General features: G+C 39.4%; 1 protein-coding gene across 1 annotated transcript; it reads right to left on the bottom strand.

Moving 5' to 3' along the window:
- Nucleotides 1–15,250: 15,250 nt before the first annotated feature.
- LOC149290145 (zinc finger matrin-type protein 5-like) lies at nucleotides 15,251–20,530 on the bottom strand. Its single transcript, XM_089489670.1, has 5 exons — nucleotides 20,404–20,530; nucleotides 19,768–19,830; nucleotides 19,583–19,663; nucleotides 18,819–18,921; nucleotides 15,251–15,380 (listed from the first exon to the last, which is right to left on the bottom strand). Exons 1-5 carry the CDS (start codon nucleotides 20,528–20,530, stop codon nucleotides 15,251–15,253), a joined length of 504 nt encoding a protein of 167 aa, XP_089345796.1.
- Nucleotides 20,531–21,746: the final 1,216 nt, after the last annotated feature.

Below are 21,746 nucleotides of genomic sequence, written 5' to 3'. Positions count from 1 at the left end.
ATATATATATATAAATTAGATGTATATATGTACACGGATATATAACTCTATATTTATGAGCAATAACATTTTTGGTTGAAGAATGGTTAAAACTTTGACCACCAGATACAGGGTCAAAATGGATAACGGACTCCTGATTTTATATGCTTTCAAATGAAAGGCAGCTTAAATCGTCCTGGTCGTCCCCCCACCCCACACCCTCCCTGGTTTTACCTGCCTTAACCCCTGAATTGCTGGAGGGGTCCATGCTAAATGTAGCTTTGTTTCCTCTACTCTTTCCGTATGTCTATATAAATATATATTGAACCTTCCATTTAATGTGTTATCCGCCACCCCAGTGTTATCCGGGATTTTAGTGATTCCTTATACCCCTTTGGGGGCTAGAATAATTTTGCACAAAATTATGATGCAGACTGCAGAAATGTGTATTAGCTATCACCATTCCTCTCCACTCTTCATCCAACAGCTCCTCCGCTCTTAAGCCATTAAGGCTCCTTTTTGACCCGACATTGTTATTCTGTGTTTCCAGGCATTGATTCTTTACACTTTGTCATTGTTCACGATATTCCCTGCCTTCCCTCATCAAAGCTCTTCCTGCTATAGTCACCCTCCCTCCTTTGCCTCCAATCACATTGTATGTCTTTTCCATGTCACCTTACCGCATCTCATCCTCTTCTCCCTATCTATTTTCTGTCAGTGATCCTTTCCCACCCTCTTTTTCTCAGTTATGTTCATTTCTTTGTCTATAGATCCTCCCCTTTTTCTTAGTCTCATTCTTTTGCCCACATTTTAACCCCAAATATTCGCTTTGCCTGATTGATCTTTTCTCCTTTATCTTTTTTTCTCCGTGACTCCACACCTGTCTTGTCAACCTTTATACTACCCGTCCAAGAACATTCTCATTTATAGATTCCCATTTCTTCCCAGGACTTCTGAAGGACATCTGTTGCCTCTAATTCAATCATGATTTAGAAGCTATAAAAAGCAAAATTGGTCCTTTATTGAAAAATGAAAAACACAAAAAACAAATTATTCACCCTGGTAATCTCATCTAGGATGAGGCCCAGTTGAGGGTATGGATACGTGGGAAAGCATGACCTGAGGTCAATGTTCCCCATTTGGTAAAGCGCCCCTGATTCTATTCTATTACTTTATAACTTACTACTTAGTGCTCCTTTGCTTCTTACTTGGTCTTTTTTTCCCTTGTATTTGCTTCCTCCACCAGACAGCTTTTTGCCACCCTTCTAACATCACTCCATCTTCATTCTGTGTGTCTCCTTTACCACCCTTTTTCTTTCATTCATCTCTTTAAGGGGTTACGTGTAAAATAATACTTGTGTTTGAAAGTGGTCTTATCATCTTAGCTGCCAAACTAATGGTCCAATCAGCAAGGCTGTTCTATTGGTTGCTTTGATGACCAACAAAGTCCTCTTTACAACAGAAGATCTTTTTATGCATAACACCCGGTTGGGGGATATTGCATTATTCTGTTCCCTCAATCCCTTCCTATGGTTGCTTCCTTTTATGAATGAGTACCACATTTTTCTTTTTTTACATTTTTTTACTCGAAAACTTCTCCCAGGCCTTTAGTCTTTTTCTGTACGGTTTTTCTTGGCCATTTTTCTTTTTTTCCCATATTACGTTTTCCCCTTCTTCTTTATACACAATTTGTGTTGTTAATTTTTATTTCTTGCAATAAAACTACCTGTCTAAGTTTCTCTAATATTTGGAACAGAACTTGTAAATTGACAGCATGTTTAATTGCACAGGTCATGCAAAGGTGTGGTTTTCTTGACTGCAGAGCAGATAGTAGGGAACACTGTTAAACCATGCACGATGAATTATTCATTCCAAAGGCAGCCCTAGCAATGCTATGGAAGACCACAACAAATTGAATATCTGTGGTGCAGAGGACAATATTTTACAGAATCAATTGGCATAAAGATCACATTTTGCAGTACTCACAATTACAATACATATTGTTTTTGTTGGTAGCATTTGGGGATTTGGTATTTAAGGGTGTTATTCCATTGTCTTTCATGAGACGCTGATGGTAAAGTCATAGGGGTTTTAGTGACATTGTATGGGTTTCATAGCCCTTTTCTTGCAGAAACTCAAGATTCTGATTTATCCTGTAAAGATGAATCTGTTGTCTTCTTGTTGGAAGTTATTTTATCATGACAATGAGAGACCGGATAATGAGCTCTCCTAGTGACGTGCTGCAATAATCAGCTTGTGTTGCACTTGCCCTGCAGTCTTCCCTCACCTCTCCTCTCACCACCTGTCTCCTTCATTCCCACACCTACTGTCATCTCCTCTGCCTCCCCCTTACTTTGTCCTCATTCTTCTCTTCCATCTGTAATATTTTGATAGCACTGTTGCAGACTGATGCAAATCTCATTTTCAAGCCTGTCCAGCGCAGTATTATGAGCAGAGGAGATAATAAACAGTCATACTTCTCCCGTTTGTTTAGTTCACCTTGTCTCTTAAACCCTGTGGTCTGTCACCACCCTATGGATTTTACTCACTTAAATTCCAACACAATGTCTTCGCCACTTCTTTTCTCTTATTTAAACATCTCCTTTTTAACTCCCCTTCTTACCCCTGCCTTTCATTCCACAGATCTCATATATACTCCCCACATGTTTGATCTGCACCTCCTTGCTCTCCACCTTGACAGATGCAGAATTTTGTATCTCTACAACAAGGAAATGTGTTTCATCATCTCCCCTTCTCCAAATCATATGGTCCAGCAAAACATTTTTCCTGCACCTGTTATCTATTGCTTTACATTGGGTCGATCGAAAGCCGTAACAAGACTAGAAACTCTGAGTGTATATATATATCTAAAAATAAGAAGTATTTTCCCTCTCCGTATCAGGGGCCATAGTACACGTCTCTCAACAATGTTGATTACATCCATACCAAATATCATCAATCTTTTTCCTGCCATTTGAGTCTCATGGTTACAGAGGATCTAATTGGGGTTTTGAAGAGATGGATCAAAGAGATAAAGTGTGCATATTAAACAGATATACTGTATATATGTACACATCATGTTACTGTGTTGAATTCCCACATTGTGTGAATTTGTGTGAACATTAGTTAAGTCATTATTAGAGACCAGTGTTACAATGCGTAAAATGCTTCGTATTTAGTCTTGAATACCAAAAAGGATCAAATCAATTTTTCTCTACTACATTTTGAGTTGGTAGCTGAATGATTTATTGTTTTAATTATCTCATTTTTATTTCCTTATAATTGTTGTTGTAATACAGCCACAAAAATAACACTGAAGCTAGCATTTTCTGTCCCAGCGCTTTAGTTACTAAAGCTTAAAAATGATTGTAACCAAGATTCTAAATGGTAGAATTTCAGGTCCTTGGGGTAATGATTGCTCGGCCAACGCAGTTAGAGGGTAGAAGAGAGTACCAGCTTTGCCAAACAACTTAATAGGTTTTTCCAGGCAACCAATAATCCCCTTCCTTTGTTGGTGGGATCACCATTGGAATTCATTGTCTCTATGTACAAAATAGAGTGTACGTGATAGAATGTGTTCAAACAATGTGCATGTCTTTAAAGCCAACCAAAAAATAAGAGCCAATAGGCTACAGTCTATTTGAATGACTTGTTTAACCCTGCTTGTGCACGTTCACGTGCAGTTTGCAGACATAATGGAATGGTAATACAGATAGCATTGGTGCATGCATGTGCACCGTGGCATAGCTCACTTCAAACGCTAGTTGCATAAATTTGTACTTACATTGGGAAAAAATATACTAAACCTTTCCCATTTAATTTCTAAGTTATAGGCTTGTGGGGATTTTGCGTGATCATAAAAGTGAAGTAATTAAGGAAGTATAAAACAGTTAATATGTAAAATAAGTAATCCTCACACTTACGTAAAGTTATATGGTCATGCTTATTAACCTTTAACCGTCCCTTTAACAGAAAAGTTCTCTTTAGAATTTACTACCGTGACATTTTATGGATGATATTATGAACACTTGCCTTTTTTTGATGCTATGGTGGTTTACTACTGGGATCCAGTGGAGAAGGGCAATAATGAGTGCTGATACACATACAATAAATACCCAATTCTGAAGAAAGTACTTCTACTTTACAGAGGGGGTTGTAGATGCCTGGAATAGACTGCCAGTGGGAGCAGTACAGGCAAACAGAGGAAAGGACTTTGCGTAAGCTTGGAATGTGCATAAAGCTATCCTATAGAATTAACACATTCATGCAGCCAACCTGGTAGCTAAGCAGGTGTTTAAGAATATGAATATCTTTTATCCTATATATTTCCTAGCCAATTGGCTAGCACAATGCATACATGAAAATTTACCCCCTTGCCATTTTCAAGGACAGGTGCAATTTGAAAAGCAGAAACAGCAAGAATGGCGATCAGTAAATTTTACTGATTGAACGGTTTGACATAGTTACACTCCTGTTAGACACTAGGTAATTATCTAAATAACTGTTAACTGCATTTCTTGCCCATCCGTCATAGTTAATTAGCATTTTAAAATTGTTCTGTGAGTCATGAGAATTTTAGATCCGGCAAATCAAAAGTATTACTATATAAGAATTTGTGAAGAAAACTGTACAAAGCCATATCTACTAAATACTGCAAAAGGAGGACTTGCCTTAATTGTGGTGTCTTAAACAGGTGGGCATACACAAATGGATAGTAGAGTCGGCCCTCTATTTTCAAGCAATGTCCTAAGTAGTTACCACAGACTAATTATTATAGAAACTTCACTAGTTACGCTTACAATTTAAAGATTATTATACTACAAATTCTATGCAAGAATTCTTCAGCATCCTGAAAATCAACAACCCCGTACATTTTGAGGATTTCTTTTTAGCCACATGAAAATAGAAGGCTGCCATTACTATTCCTTTCATTATACTTTGGCCAGACTATGCACATCATTCTTTTAAGTTTGAGCAGGATAATTAGCCTGATATTTAAAATGCTTGGAATATATTGAGAGTCTGTACTTTGTTGTGTTTCACTGTGTGTTACTGCAAAGAGATTTAAAATGCATATTATCTTTACACCGATGGCGTCTTGGGACTATTTTTTTCTATATGTAGTCTTTCTCTTCTAATGTCTACATCCAGAAATTTTCTCTGATGCAGTACTTTTCCAACACTATGGGAGTGGAGCAAATTGAATAACCCCCATTAGCAGCGACTATGGGTCACCTATAAATTGTCTAGGAAATGGGCAAAAATACCAAGGGTGCTGAAAATTTGTATTAAAATAAATGGAGGATTACAACTACTAGCCAGTTTGATGGCACACCTGGAGCACATATTGTCTACCCGTTAAAAGGTGCGTAAGATCTAGCCAAGTGTTTTTCAGAGGCTTGGTTATGAAGCCTTTGTGGCCAAAATCCTGGTCTTCTGACCAAGCCAGGTACACACACTTTCCCTTTGGCATACATATTATGCCTGCCAAGGTACAAACACATCCACCCACAGCCTGTGACAGTGCGCCCCAGCCTGGGATAGAACAATCATATTTAATTCCGGCATTCTGGTCACCTGTAGGAGCAGATCCTGTTAAAAAAAAAAAAGGTCCTGTCTCCCCCCGACAATAACATTTCTCATTCTTTGACCAGTTAAGCATATTTCTTCTTTCTCCCCAAAAACACCTCTCCAAGCTGGGGGTGATTTCTCAGAATGACTGTTCAGATGTCTTTTGAGACGTTTGATTGGAATCTAAATCATGCTAAGCATGTATAAAATACAATTTAATAACAATAGATACATCGTTTTTATTTCCATTTAAATAAGATTTCTGAATAGCATTTTACACTAAATGGAAGATGAACACACCACTAATAGTTTGCAATATATCACTGCATTTGTACTGCTTACATTACACGGGCTGTTAGATACCAAGCAACAAAATTGCTAAGATAGCTGAATAATTCTCCTGAACTTCCATACTGAGCTTGATTTAATATAACCAGCAAAGCACGAACCAACAATACATGCAAAATTCAGAACACTGCCCATCTGAAAAGTTTATTAGTACTGTTCATATTAACATTTCATAAATTGTACAACAATCACTATAAAAAATTGCTAGAATTCTAAACCAGTGTTTCTTCACTGCGGGTCCCATTTTCAGCCTTTTCCAGTTAAACAGCCCCCCTTGATGAGAGATAAGGTCATGATTAGCAATTGGTTTATACTAAGTTCTCTCATTTACTAAGATCTCTTTCATTCCTCTTGAAGGATCTTGCCATTGGATACACTTTGTGGGTGCTGATGCCTTTAGAGTTGTATGATAACTTTACCATGTATCCTGATTTTTTTTGTCTTGGCTTTTTGATTATGTACTTGCACCACCCTACTTCAACTCATCTATGTTTGATTGCACTATGACTTCCATAACTAGAAATCAGCTAGTCCACTTCAGACTCTCCATCTACATATCTGTAGTGTGTCTCTGTCTTCCTGCTCCTGACTCAACCAACCTGGCCTGTGTTCTCCAGCATCCTACAGGTACAAATTCATTCCCCCCCCCCATACATTTACCACAATGGATAGATGTGTTTGTTGCCACCATAAGCCATTAGTATATTTGACTAATTGGTTCCCTTCCATGAGTCTATACTATGGTCAGCAATATGTAAATATTATATGTATCCTGGAAGACATTGCTGATATGGTCACCCTAGTTAGGTGATATGTATAAACTCACAAAAGAGAACCAGTCACTCAACATACAGATCATGGAGAATATGGCAAGCCTACGTGATAAAAGTGCATAAGGAAAGAAGTAGAAATGAAAAAAACCCACTATATTCTATGTTAGAAATATATTTTAGCGCACACAGAGCAAGACAAAAATCCTATCATGCAAAATGTAACTGTAGTCATCTGATGTCTCTAGAGCATCATGCAGCCCATTTCTACTACATCAGATACATCATTCATCTTTATTATATCTCTTCAATGTCACTGACTTGTTCAAAGTTAACCGTGCATAAAATATACATGTATTTATATTGTCACTCAACTCTGGCACACAGATGTCTCCTGTACAAAATGAGATATCAGCATCAGGGACTTCTTAGGAAAAAAACAAAAGGAGTGGAAATCTGGAGCAAATATTCCTTTTCTCTGGTTCTTTTCAGCCATTTTCAGCACAGTTTTTTTTTTTTTTAAATGAACAGCTGGATGGGCTGCAAGCATGTATAACCCATAACTCTCTAGGTATCAGCTCCCATCTGCTCTATGTATTATGTGCCACCGATAATATTGTAGACTCAAAACAAATGCCATGTCGTTTTTATCTCAAATATGCTTTTTACACTGCAGGTCTATATAAACTAACAAAATGAGGATAACTGATAGAATCCACTGCTAATCTGGAAAATGGCAATCCAAGCCACCTGAATTTGTGCTCTTTGAATTTATCTTTTTTTCCAGCTTACCGTCTTCTGCAATAAGATATTCAGCCAGGGGGCTACCCATAGGAATTTAGCTTCCTTGGCAACGGCTCACCTGGCAACTGCCTAGTTCACTGCTGGGTATTATGTGACCTGGAAACAGGGCATGTGTAAGGAGCCTAAGCTTGTGTACATTATATGACCAAAAGTATGTGGACACTACCAGAGCCGGCCTTAGGCGTTGTGGCGCCCTGTGCAGACTACTCCTCTGGTGCCCCCCCTCACTACCCCCCCCTCTGCCCCTTCAAACTACCCCCCCTCAAACTACCCCTCCCCTCTGCCCCTTCAAACTACACCCCCCTCTGCCCCTTCAAACTACACCCCCCCTCTGCTCCTTCAAACTACACCCCCCCTCTGTCCCTTCAAACTACACCCCCCCTCTGCCCTTTCAAACTACATCCCCCTGCCCCTTCAAACTACACCCCCCCGCCCCTTCAAACTACACCCCCCCGCCCCTTCAAACTACACCCCCCCTGCCCCTTCAAACTACACCCCCCCTGCCCCTTCAAACTACACCCCCCCTGCCCCTTCAAACTACCCCCCCCCGCCCCTTCAAACTACCCCACCTGCCCCTTCAAACTACACCCCCCCCTGCCCCTTCAAACTACACCCCCCCTCTGCCCCTTCAAACTACACCCCCCCAAACTTACCTTGTTGCCGGAGTCCTGCGGTGAGAGCGGGAGGCATCCGTCTTCTCGCTCTGCCGCGGTGCCGGCATTTCATGTTGAGCGCCGGAATAGTCCGGCGCTCAACATGAGATGCCGGCACCGCGACGGAGTCACGGAGAGTAAGAAAGTCCCGGGCAGGCGCCCCTGCTACCATGGCGCCCTGTGCGGTCGCACAGGTCGCATACCCCTAAGGCCAGCCCTGGACACCACCAATCATTGAGTTTAGGTGTCTCAGCCCCAACCATTTTTCACAGGTGTATAAAATGAACCACATAGGCAGCCATCGCCATCCATTGACAGAAGAATGGGTCGTACACAGACACACTCCAAAATATTGTGGAGAGCCTTCACAGAAGAGTTGAAGATGTTATAGCTGCAACTCCATAATGGCGGGATGTCCAAAGAGCTCATATTAAGTGAGATGGTCAGGTGTCCAAATACTTTTGGTCATATAGTGTAAAAGCAGTGACCATAAGCTGCTCTTACCACCACTGAAATGTTGCTGGTTACCAATTCCTTGCTTGTTCTACTTGTAAAGCCTTGCATCCGAATTACTGTTTATAAATAATGCCATTTGGGTTTCAATGAGACATTCTAAATACAAATACATACATTATTGCTACTAAATTAATTAAAAAAAGAAGAATCAGGGAAAAAACAAAGCAGACAAAAAAAAAAGCTGGATGATTACTTTGACCAAAAACATCTTGGATTCAAACCCAGCCATCTAAGATTGATGCTCAATCACAAGAAGAATCTGCCTTTGGTCACAAAGTTAATCTTCTTGGAGTACTAACCCTCGCTTTCTGCAGAACTGACTGCCAGCAGATATGAAAGAAAAACAATATTTTGCTTGACAGGAACATATTTTTCCCTTTAAATCCTAAGCGCTATCGGCTCATGGGCAATGTTTTACAGGTAATATCCCTAAGCATTATTTTTTAAATAAGCGGTTATTTCTTGTTTTCAGAGGCATTTGCACACATTTACATGACTGGGATGTCGCATGTCACTGAACACAAACAACTCCCGATGCATGTGTACAAATAAACAAGGTCATTAGACAGGCAAAGAGTGCACGACTATGTTACATTTCTTAGCTATGGCCTTTTTTTATCTTGATATCTGGCGGCTCGCAGCTCTACTCCGTGCCTGGTTTATTTCTACAAACCTCATTCATAACTTTCTTCATCTGATGCTAATAGCAGTTTCTCTACAGGGATCAACCAGGCAGTTTTGTTCCCTTCTTTCTACATTAATCTCTCTTTGTGGTCTATTCTGAAATACTAATCACACAAGTTATGGTGGGTAAAGGTGATGGAAAACCCTTCCACTTAAAATTAAGGGGGTAGTAGAAGCATTTTTAAACAGGTGATCATTGTTGACCTTATTTGCATGTGCAAAACAAACCTTCTGGCTTGTCTGGTGGTCTATTCTTTTAAGAGATTTCTACTCTATGATATTACCATCCATTTTTTTTTTTCTTTCTCCTTTTGCCATCAATTATAAACAAAACACCTTCTGTTAACATCTAGTCATGGTGCAAAATCTGTAACTTTACATATTACCGTAATTCAATATGAAAAAGTTGTACATGCCGTCATACCCAACATGCATATTGCGAGCTTCCACCCAAACTTTGGAAAGTATGGCAGGTCAGCATAGCTTAATCACCATACCTGGGAACTCTCCGGGTTTGACCCGAATCCTCCGGGTCGCGGGAGCGGGTCTGGAACGCCCCGATCCCCGCCCATTTTCCCTTTAAATGGGGGCGTTTCCTGCTGCCGTCAGCGGGAACTCCCATTAACGTCGGCGGGGCCTCCCACCGACTTCCCTGGCCGCATCCCGCAAAGGAAAGGCTTCGGGTAGCCGGAGCCCAGAAGTTCCCAGGTATGTTAATCACTATACATTATAAAGGGCAAATTCCAGCTAGCTTTTACTGCAAGAAGTGCAGTGTTGGCCCTGCACAATGCACAGGTACCATGGAATATTTCTTAAAACTCTCCTCACTGATTTAGCTATGCCCTTCTTAATACATAGTTCCATCAGGGGGTTTGTAAGCTCAAAATTGCTGAAAACTCCCTCTTTTGTGAATTGACCCCTCTGCCCATCAAGAGTGTTTTTTAACTGTTTGCTGTACTGCCCATTTGTGCACAACACTACATAGGCACAAACAGGCACTTTTCCGATGCCTTCTACTTTAGTGGCAGGTTCCTGGGTGAACCTGTCAGCCAAGTACTTTTACCAAGTCTACATTCTTGCACGGTGCTGAGTTGCCATGGGGACAATTGAAGCAGGTATATTTTTTATATGTTTCAGTGAATAATTTAATTCTCCCAGAGAGCCAGCTAGATGCTTCCAGCAGAGATGTGGCTACATCAAATTGAGTAAGCAATTTTCCTTGATGCATTTTCAGTAGTTTAGGCTTTGCTCGAGAGATAGAGAAGAGAAACACTGCTTTCTTCACACACACAAAGAAATTGCAGCTAGTTTCAGTAACTGTTACTATATGGAAATATGCCCATGCATATCATATGTTTGAGAAAAAAATAACATCAAATTTAAGTCGATATGAGCATGAATTTAGCAATGACACTTTTTGACTTTGCTTATGCCTACTACCTTATTACATAGGGTTGTAACTGCATTTGCCAGAGTACCTAGTATACATAGATACAAGAATATCACCTTCAAGGTGAGGCAATGGAGGGAGACGTCTAGGAAAGGTTCAAATTGAGCCAATGTCATCTGGGACAAAATGAAATCCAGATCCCAGGCAGAAAATATCAGCAAACTGCAAGTGACTTGAAGAAAATGCTGGACCAAATGATGACCAGCTAGACAATGCAACTTAAACAAGCTCAAGGAAGAGACCTGAACCGGCATTCTTGGTAGTAGAACCTTTCCCTTAAGATCACGAAAATCTACAGTATATCATGGAGTGAGCGCTGATGTGGCGAACAGGACAGTATATACAAATATTTTTTTTATATACAATACACAATCAGATATAATAATGTTTAACTTGCATCAGATTAACATTTTATAATGTTATAATATCAGCATGGTAGATGTAAAGACCTTTCACTAAATGTTGCTTTTTCAGAGGTAAATAGATGAAATTATTTTGCACACTGCTGGCCCAAATAATGTAGACTATGGGATTCAGTACAAGGTAGTGTATTATTCTGTCTTCAGAAGTCATCTAATAAGTGAATATATCCATGATCCTCAGTGTGGTTAACCAATATTGGTAAGGGTGTCTGGGAGCTGTTTAGACGATAATTTTAAAAAGCAGCAGTAGTAAAAATCTGCGAAGATATTGGAAGAGAGTGCTTTTGGATTTATAAGTTACAGAGAGATTGCTTTTGGATTTTTAACTTACCGACCCTCTCCCCCAAGGGAGGGTTTTTCTTTTACTTCATTAATTAATTATTGAAAAGGATAATATGACAGTTTATCATATTTGATTACTATTATAGTTTTTTTTCTTCCCACCTCCCCTCGAGTTTATTATTATTAAAATGAATTAGTTAATAAGCTCCTAATAGCTTTGTGGTGATGATCTAGATACTATTGGGGTGCGTCCATCTGATGGACTAGATTATATGTATTGTATTTATGTATATAAATCAATGAACAATGAAAATTGATGTGGTTAATGCTTAGGTTCAATATCAATAATGTGAATGTGATCTCACGTGGGGTTAATCCCTGCATTAAACTACCTGTTGTAAAGCAGGATGATGTTTAGCCCTCTGCTAGTGGTGGAGCCATGTGTGAAAAACTAAGTATGCCTTATCATTCAATAGCTTGAAGTAATCATTTTCTGTATGACTATCAGTCCCTCACATTGTTGTGGAGGAATTTCAGCCCACTTTTCTTTACAACCTTGCTTCAGTTCCTCGAGGTTTGCAGGCATTTGTTTAGGCACAGCTCTCTTAAGGTCCCGCCCCAGCATTTCAAACAAGTTGAGATCTAGACTTTGACTGGGCCTCTACAACACCTTGATTAATTTCTTTTTTTTTTAGCCATTCTGTTGTAGATTTGCTGGTGTGCTTGGGATCATCATCTGGCTGCATGACAATTTCAGCCAGGCTTTAGCTGTCAGATGGCCTCACATTTGACTCTAGAATACTTTGGTATACAGAGGAGTCCATGGTCGAATCAATGACTGTAAGGTTCCCAGGTCCTGTGGCTGCAAAACTAGTCCAAACCCTCACCCCTCCACCACAGCGCTTGAGGTGGTATGAGGTGTTTGTACTGATACGATGGTTTTGCAAAAGGTGGTGCTGTGCATTATGGCCAAACATCTGGACTTTGGTCTTATCTGTCCAAAGGACATCATTCCAGAAGTCTTGGGGTTTGCTCAGATGCAACATTGCTAACCCAACCTGTGCTGCCATGTTCTCGAGAGAAGAGGAATTTGCCTGGCAACCCTTCCAAACAAACCAAACTTGTAGTGTCATGAACTTTAACTTTTAACATGTTGAGGCCTGTAAAGTCTGAGGTGCAACGCTAGGGTTTTTTGCAATGTCTCTGAGCTTTGTACCGTCTGATCTTGGGGTGAATTTGCTGGAACGCCCACACGTGGGATGATTGGCAACTGTCTTGAATGTTTTCCACTTTTAATAATCTTTCTCAGTGTAGAATGGCATTGTGTTAGCACACACCTGAATGCTCCAGACCAGCAAGCTGCTAAAACGTTGGCTGTTATGTCAGATATTTTATGATAGAAAATATGTATTCCATATATTCTGTACTTTACATGAACACAAAATGGAGTCAGAACCATTTTATTTTACTTAATCATGTAGTGATTATTTCTTTTTGTCCTTGTTCCCTCTATAATTGAGAACAAAGGAGTATTCATGTATATAGATGTTTCAGTATATATGATACAATTAATGTTATCTTCCGTGAGAAAAGTTAAGGAGTAGACGCTGCATATCTTTAGAAATGTAACTTGGAATGGGGGATACATGGGAAGACTACCAAGGCCTGAGTTACTATCTAGGAGGTAACACCTGGCGATTAGGGTGACCAAGGATAAATTCCAAACACATATGTTATGGTTTTAAGTTAATTCTTAGACCAGAGCGTCTCTCACAGGTAAATTAAGAAATTACAACGGTGTAAATATGAGTAGAAATCCTAATTATAATGGGTAAAACCCACCGTTATGATTGGAGAATTCCAATCAAGAGGTGGAGGCTATGATAATAAGCTCTGTTTTTAAGCTTATGTCTTGGATAAAAAAAAAAAAAAAAATCGCACCCTGAAACAGACAGACCCGGACGGACTTATTCATCAAATTTACCCCAGAGAATTGGAATCTTAAGATTCTGGCACCATATTTCACTCTTGGAGTTACTTTGAGTTCTAACCTATATAACTGGTAGAAAGTTATATTGTTTTCCACTTAATTTCTTGCCAATGAACCTGGATTAACTTCTACAAGGACCGGTGGGACAACAGCAACAAGTGGTGGTAATTATAATTGTTTTATTATTCTGAATAGAGATGAATTTTGTCTTCTTCATATAGAATTCCCTGTTTCTGGGAAGTACTATATTGCATTATTGTATATGGCGGCTTGTGAGACTGCAGCTTATAACCCGTGATAATAACAATAATGAAAAGGTATTTTTACCTGTAGATGAAGTTTGACATTATTTGCATCTATTAGGCATTTCATATACTCTTAGACACAATTAAATTACTTTTTAATTTGTCATATTAGTTAAACTAATATAAGAGAGATAGTGATATCTTTATTACTGCCCTGATTATTATCAATTTTTGGTTGCTGAGTGGACTGGAAATTAATTATAATATACTGTATTTGAATTGATTCATTTTTGACATGTTTTAAGAACTTTGTGTTTTATATTATGCACTGTGTGACCCATATATAGATTTTATAAATTGTATTTACAATAAATATTTTTTGATGATTATTTTGGTGATATATATCTGATTTGAATTATAATTTTCGGCGATCTGAAAGAATTTAGGATCGGAGATAAAATATAGGGTATCTCCTTAAATTCATATTGTGGATGTGGTACTACAATATTTGATAGCGTCGTTATTTTGCGTATGTGATAAAATATTGGTTTTGCCTATTTTGTCTCATTAATATCCCTAACAGTTAATAGAGGTGGTCACAATTGCTTAATCAAGGGCATAATCCTGAAAACAAGACAATTCTATTTGAACACCTATTCCAAGAATCAGGCTGCAGTATGAAGAAAACTTATGTTACCGGGTACAGAAGAACTTAAGTAATTTCTGGATCCTGCTTCTAACAAGGAATGTCAACCGAAATGCCAGCAAGCATATACAGCACAGGCCGCCCTGTGCAGCGAGCCCACCCAAGGACCTAGTGGGGGCCAGCCGGAGCCAACCATGGACTTAAGGAAGGCTCCCTTGTAACTCCCCAGCTGCCAGACCGGGTATGGAACAGCTGGAAGATGAGTGAAACCCCCTCCGGGGGTTAGGTCAAACCGAGGTACGCTCCTGGCTAAAGAAGGGCAGAAAGAAACCACAATGAAAAGGTGATGGGAGGTGTGGAGTATTTAAGTATTCCTGTCCTGCCTAGGAAGAGGAGGAGCTAGATCTCCCTACGTGCTACTGGGGATAGCAAGGGAAATATATTATATATGTGTTTACTAAGGTTTCAGTTATTCATTTGGGATGCGCTTCAGCTGAAGTTCACCTTCACTTACGGATCTAAGGGAAGATTTACAGCGTGTGAGTCATTGTGTTAATAATGAAAGTGCCACAGACAGATTTAGAATTGCAGAAAGTCCTTCTCATTACCTTGGTAATGCATTTAAAATCAGAATAAATAATTATATTTTAATCTCTCTCTTCAGTGCACTCAACACATCTACATTTTACATTTAAGGTACAGAAATCCCCAAAATTACCTGCAGCATCAGAACCTCACCATTCCTCCTGATATAATCAAACACACTCCATACAAATAAAAAGTATTCGCAAAAAGGTTACATATACAAAAATAAAATTTTATTATAAAAAATGTTTAAGCGGTGCACAATTTCTCCTCTTCTGCCATCAGTAACTCGTGTGCCTCCTATATCAGCCCCATTCTAGGTCTGTGGAGTCGTCCGGTTTTGAGACCGAAGGTGGATGTAGCGATGGTGGAAGTTCAGAAAGTGGAGGCCATCCAGGAGGTAGGCTGTAGCTGGCGGGTTCAGATATAACCGCGCTGTGGAAAAGCAGCAGCTTGTCAGGATTCATTTACTCTGATTAATACATGGATCCCCAATAATGCGTGTGTATAAAATTATATATATATATATACACACACACACGCATGAATGCATGCATGCATGCAACTATGTTCCCTATGTTAGCCAACTTTAAAATGTTACAACTTACAACAGTGGTATCGGAAACACATGAAACCGGAAGTGCTCAGTCATACCAGCAAATGAGATTGACAGAAATAAATTAAGCAGTCAGGTAAACTCAGTCCATGCACTTGAGTTTATCACTCACAGGTGCATATGGGACGTTTAGTTAATGTGTTTTTTTGGTTGCTAACCGATTCATAATCTATTTGAAACTGTTGAATTCAGCAACTTTTGAAACAAATTTTTACAGCTGAATGTCTAAAAACCTTCACATAAGTAATTCTTTAATGATGGCAATTTTCCAGGGAACATTTGACTCAAAACCAGACACTGATGAGTTGTTGCTATAATAACTGAAAAGGCTTCTTATAATGTTGTGTTCTTTTTAATTGATTAAACATTTAGAAGTTGTATTTTATTATGGTAATACCAAGTGCAATTAATGTATTGTTTAAGTGGAAAAGTATGAACCGTTCTTTGATCTAAAGAAATGTCTTGCTAAATCCGAGGGCACAGTCCCGATGGACATTTGCACCACATTCTGCTTTATGTTTGAATCCCCACTGTCTTTATGCATCTGACAATACACATAAAACCTTTTCTGACCATCACATCTCAATAGTCAACCTCTCTCTTCCAATTAAATTTAATATAACAAAGCCACCAGCAATGTTCTCCTGGGCTCCCTCCTTGTTTAATGAGTCGCCTAAAGCTTAATTTAAACTGTACGCCACTGGGACCATCGTTTCAGTTATAAATCCTGCTGGCACAATGAACCTTCCCGGGACATTCAAGAAGTGCTGATAAAGACCAGTAATGAGAGACCCTCTTCTCACATTTAAAAGCACATCCTCTCTCTCAAGCTGGGAGTGCTATATGGCAAAGCAGCAACTTGCTCGGCTCCGTGACCAGGAGAGTTTTATTATCGCTCAGCAGGTCTCCGTTGAGAGCCGTGAAATTAGTAAAGCATTCAGGTAAACAAGAGACATGCCGTGCGCACTGAATGATCACAGCAGCTCCCTGTACCCGATGGCCTTCAGGGTTACGTTTTTGTAGCCAGACATTATCAAAAACATTGCTTTCTCTAATATTGCAAAGCACACCGTTTTAAAAGTTTGTTATAAGTTTCTTTCCAGGTAGAACAAAGGAAGAGAGGGACCTAAAGATAAGCATACAATGATGCATCAGAAAAACCCGAGCAGGGTGCCCATGGTGGACAGCAAGAGGCATAAGTAGTAGGAAGAGGGAGGTGGTTCTGGAGACCCCATGTCACATTGGAGAGAGTTTAAGAGGGCTACAAAAAGAGTAAATGGTTTGCAGGATACAAATGAGCAGGAAATACCAAGGTTGTTTAATATGTTTGCCTTGGAGAAAAGAAGGGAGATGAAATAGAAACATTTAAATACTTAAAGGCATTGAACCAAGTACAGGTGTGGGCTGCTTATTTGAATGGAGAAATTTTAGAACAAGAGGGCATAGTCTGAAATTAGAGGGTCAGATGCTTAGATGTAGCATAAGGAAGTTCTACTTTACTGAGCGGGCGGTAGATAAATTGAACAGTCTCCCAGCAGAAGTGGCAGAGGCTAACGCAGTGAGGGAATTTAAACATGCATGGGATGCAAGGTATAAAGCTATCCTGACTACGGGACTGGACCAAGGACTGACCGGGGGTTGAGTCCCTTACAATCAGGAAAAGACGACAGACTAGACGGATCGAATGGCTCTTATCTGCTATCAAATTCTAACATTTTTATATAAAACACTTTATACGCATATAACTTAAAACAATAAGAAACCACAGAAAACAGACTGCCGTCTTGGAACAAACCCTCTCCACAGGAAGCTACATTTAACATGTTAAGTGTCAATACTAAGAGAAAATCCATGTATTGAGCCATACAGGATATTTTAAATATCTATTTTCACAGCTGTAGACAGATGTCTATAAAGCGGTGCACAGGGTGTCTGGAAAAAATGCACATGATACCTAGACTTTAATAGAAGCGTATTTAACTTTACATAATAAAATTCCCTTATGCCTCACTACACTAATCAAAAGAGCGTGGGGTTGTGTTCTTACATGTTCAAGATCCACAGCGCTATTAATGACACACTACTTAAATAATAAATGAAGTGTAAATTGTTTATTTTCCTCTAGGGCCCAGATCATTGTGAAAAACAGTATGCTAAAAGTTTTTAATCTTGAGCAGCTCAATAAATAAGATTTAATAAACAAAATAATCAACACCAGAGAGCTAGAACTTGGTACAAATTGGGAAGATATCAGTGAATTCAAGATTTGCTACACAGATTCCATACTGAGCTCTTCTGTGAGAATCTGGCTTAATCCGGTTGGTAAATAATATATTGGTAGATAAGTTGCTTGTGTGATCAAGGAAGCTGTAGGTTGCATTGCTTACTCGACATAGCATACGTAGAAGCAGGACAGGCCTGCTGCTTTAGAAAAGGTGGCAGAGATTCAGAGAAAGAGCCCAGATGGGGAAAAAAAAATTTGTATGCAGCAATATCTACACCTTTGAACCATCATTTCCCCCCGTCCACTACATTTGGCTGACCTAAGTGCTACAGACCCCTAGGCAACAAAAAAGAAAAATTCTGTCAAAAGAAGGTAACGTGTAATCAGCATTTAGAATTGCAAATGGCTTCCTTTTTCTAATAATTTTTAAAGGGACAGTCTAGTGTCCCCGACACCCCCTCAAAAGAATCCATATTAAAGTCTATGTAAGCAATATCCATTCTTCCAAAACGAATGGCAGCACTTTCCACACATGCGCCATAGGGTCTGAACAGACACCCGCCTGCAGAGTTCATTAAACCTGCACTGGAGCTAACTGAGGGTGAATATATCACGAGCAAAATGCACAACACAGCTATTAAAGTGCATTCGACGGCTGGCATTAAATTGGAATTCATCAGAACAGTTTTTCATAACTGCATTTTATGACAATATAGCATCTGGGACACCGATCATTAAAAGCAATGCAGATCATGGATACAAAGATAACTTTCCCTCCATTCTATTAAATACAGCTGTGTATTTTAAGAAGGTTTGCATTTTTATTTAAAATATTTAACTATAGAGAGAAACTATCCTTGTGTCATGGGGAGCCAATACTGAGCTTTGTTATTTAAAGCACCAAACAAGTCTAAAATAATTAAGGCCAAATTATCTAGCACAACATAAAGGTGGTACTCAAAATCAAAGGGTCATGCACATAGTGTTCCATTTTATGTTGCTCTGCATCAGAGGCTCCCTCTGCTGGACTCACCTCTTATTGCTACTGTCTTTTCTCTTGACTAATTCTTCAAGCCAGCGTCCTACATTGCACGGGGGAACATGACTGTTCCGATCAACTTTCCGTCTCCTTTCTTCTGCATAAAAAAAAGAAGGACATGAGATATTTCAAAATCTTTTATTGGGAGAAAACAGACCTAAATGATAAATGTTATAAATGCTCTTTCATGCAAAAAACAACACAAAAAATGAAAACAAGAACAGTGTTTACAACAGCTGTGATAAAAACAACTAGAATCTACTTTCTGTGTTTCTTTGGGGCTCATCTAAACACCAACATATTGACCCCCTTACAGAGTGTTTAACAGCCAACGAGCATCTCAGCAAAAAAGATAGCTATGGATCCATATATTTATATAAATAAAACTATGAAATGGCTTGTTAAAAAGATATCAAAATATGTTGATTAATGCCTAGTTTTAGGAGATGGAGCCATTTTAACAAAAATCAAACAACCAGAGTAATTATTATAGTCCTTTAGTATTTGACAACTTGTTGTACAATTCTGCTGCATACATTAGAAAGCTGGGGTTTTTTCTCTGAACACCAAGGTGTAGGTGAGTTGTGGTTAGATACATTATTAAACACAAAAACAACATTTTCCTGGGGCTGAGCCTTCATAATGCACAGTTAATATGGGTAATATGAAGGCCTCATTCAATGATGAAGAGACTGCACAATGTATATACCTCCCATTAATGGTGAAAAATCAATAAATGGCTAAGAGTTTCTACTCACCTTCCACCTGAGCTTTAAGGTCATCAAGGTCCTCCACCGTCATATGTGAAAAGCGGCAGCCAGGACCAAAGTCACACTGACCTGGAAGACAGGGGTTTCAAGTTAGTCTAGCCAGTAACGTAAGCAGCATTTTCTTTGAATAACAATAGCGTCAGTGTTGTAGAAACAGGACGTCTTATACTTACCAGACTGAAGATAGCGTCTGCATGGTTTTTTAGTTTGCTCTTCTGCTAGGACTTCTGATGCATCTGAGAGAAGAAAAACTGCTCAGTGGTACAGCATGATAATTAAAGAATGAAGAGTCTTAGATGTAACATGACCACAGGTAGAGGATGATATAGCGAAGGGATTTAATGGGGGTATGCAAATGGATATCCTTAATAAAACACGAGCGAGCATCAAACAAGGCTTTAGATCTTTGGATTAAGAACAGTTTAAATACAGGTCAGATTGTTCTGATCTGCCCTCAAATTCTATGCGTCTATTACTAAAAACGTGGGAGGTTGGTCCACCACACAAGCTTGAACTTCCACTTCTTGTGTAATATACCCATCTCCGCCAGACAGTTTGAGCATTGAGCTCATTACCCTCATTACCTGAAGTCCCAACTGTTTTGTGATGAAACATGTGACCGCCACTGTACACCGCTGTGGAACGTGAGGGTGCTATATAATCAAAGATCAATACCAAAAATCCCTCTCCTGACAATTGCAATGAGGACTAGCTTTACTCCATAAAAAAATGCCATACATTCACCCGAAAGCAAAAGTCAATTTTAGTAACACACAAGCAGCTGCACCACTGCTGCTGTCAGCGCTCACCTCTGAAGAAGTCATACCAGGCCTTCTTGCTCCTCTGATGCTGCACGCCGTTTAGATGCTTCTTGCGATTGTGCAGGTTGTCCTGGAAGGAGCGGTCACAGTAGTCGCAAAAATACCTCCTGCCCATGGTGTAAGGCGCCCGTGCACCCGGCCTCCAGTATGCTCACTGCCGGGCAGCGACTATAACAACCTTCCAGGCCGCTACAGAAACCAACACGAAGGCTGCCTACAGCACAACAGACCCCACGAACCCAACTTCTAGTACACTACTTCCTGTAGCCACTACGTTACAGCTTGCAGTTCCCGCGCATGCGCACAGCAGCGCCTAGCTGCAATACGTTGTCACCTAAATAATTAAACTGTAGGCGTTTGTATGAAACCGTAAACTATACTGTAGATATGTATATAAACCAGTTCAAGTTGGCACCGTAATTTGAATAGGTGAAGCTATGTCAAACTGGGTTATGAGGGTAAGCAGCACATTTACCGCATATCTTATTACAGGGAAAGGTACAACACCGCAGAACGAAACCTGTGAGTCACTTCCGGTTAGTGACGGAGGCGCGTTTAATCAGGAAGGGTTTCTCTGAGGTACTGGAGACAGGTCTGTCTGATTATTCCTCTAGCAATCTGCTTACAGTTTGTATAACTGCGTATTATTAATGACAATCGCTCTGTGTCCAGCAATGCGTTCCGCTGGAGAGCTCTATACGTATTTTATTTTATTAGTAGATGAAAAGTGCTCACTTTCTTATTTTCAGGTCAGATTGGCCTTCACCCTTCTCCTATCTCTCCCCTATTACAGCTATATGCACCTTTCCAGTATGGAAATGTCTTCTGACACCATTGAAGCTTCTTAACTAATTATTGCACTCATTTGTATACATGTATCAATATATAACTCAATTAATAGACAGTCTTATATGTTTATATTGAGAAGTTATTTTGCTGCCGTCCGTCGCTTTGCTTATTTGTGTTTACCTATTCTAAACAAACCCAGTTGCCTAGCTAAATTCATCTTTTTATTATAGTTTTATTCAGTTTAATGTTGTCATTTAATCCTAGAGTACCAAATGTAAACTGTTTAACCTAGGGACTCATTTATGATGCTTATAAGAGAATAGACTTTATGGATAGAATTAAAATATGGCATATAAGTGGCACTAGGTGAGCCGACTGATGGTTCTTTGCAATTGCCTATTATTTCCTCAGAGATCTACTTAAGCACCTTTAATGCAACCACAAAAACTTACCTTGTGCTCATTAGATGCGTTATTATGACGACTGCTGCCTTTTCCCGTAGATTACAGTTCTGTTAATGCTATTGTATGTTTTGTGCTCAG

Source organism: Sceloporus occidentalis, unplaced genomic scaffold (genome assembly GCF_023333645.1).
Source record: "Sceloporus occidentalis isolate IW3139 unplaced genomic scaffold, rSceOcc1.0.p SCAF_40, whole genome shotgun sequence".
NCBI lineage: Eukaryota > Metazoa > Chordata > Lepidosauria > Squamata > Phrynosomatidae > Sceloporus > Sceloporus occidentalis.
Note: the sequence above shows the minus strand (reverse complement) of the source record. Positions and strands in the feature narration are given on the sequence as shown.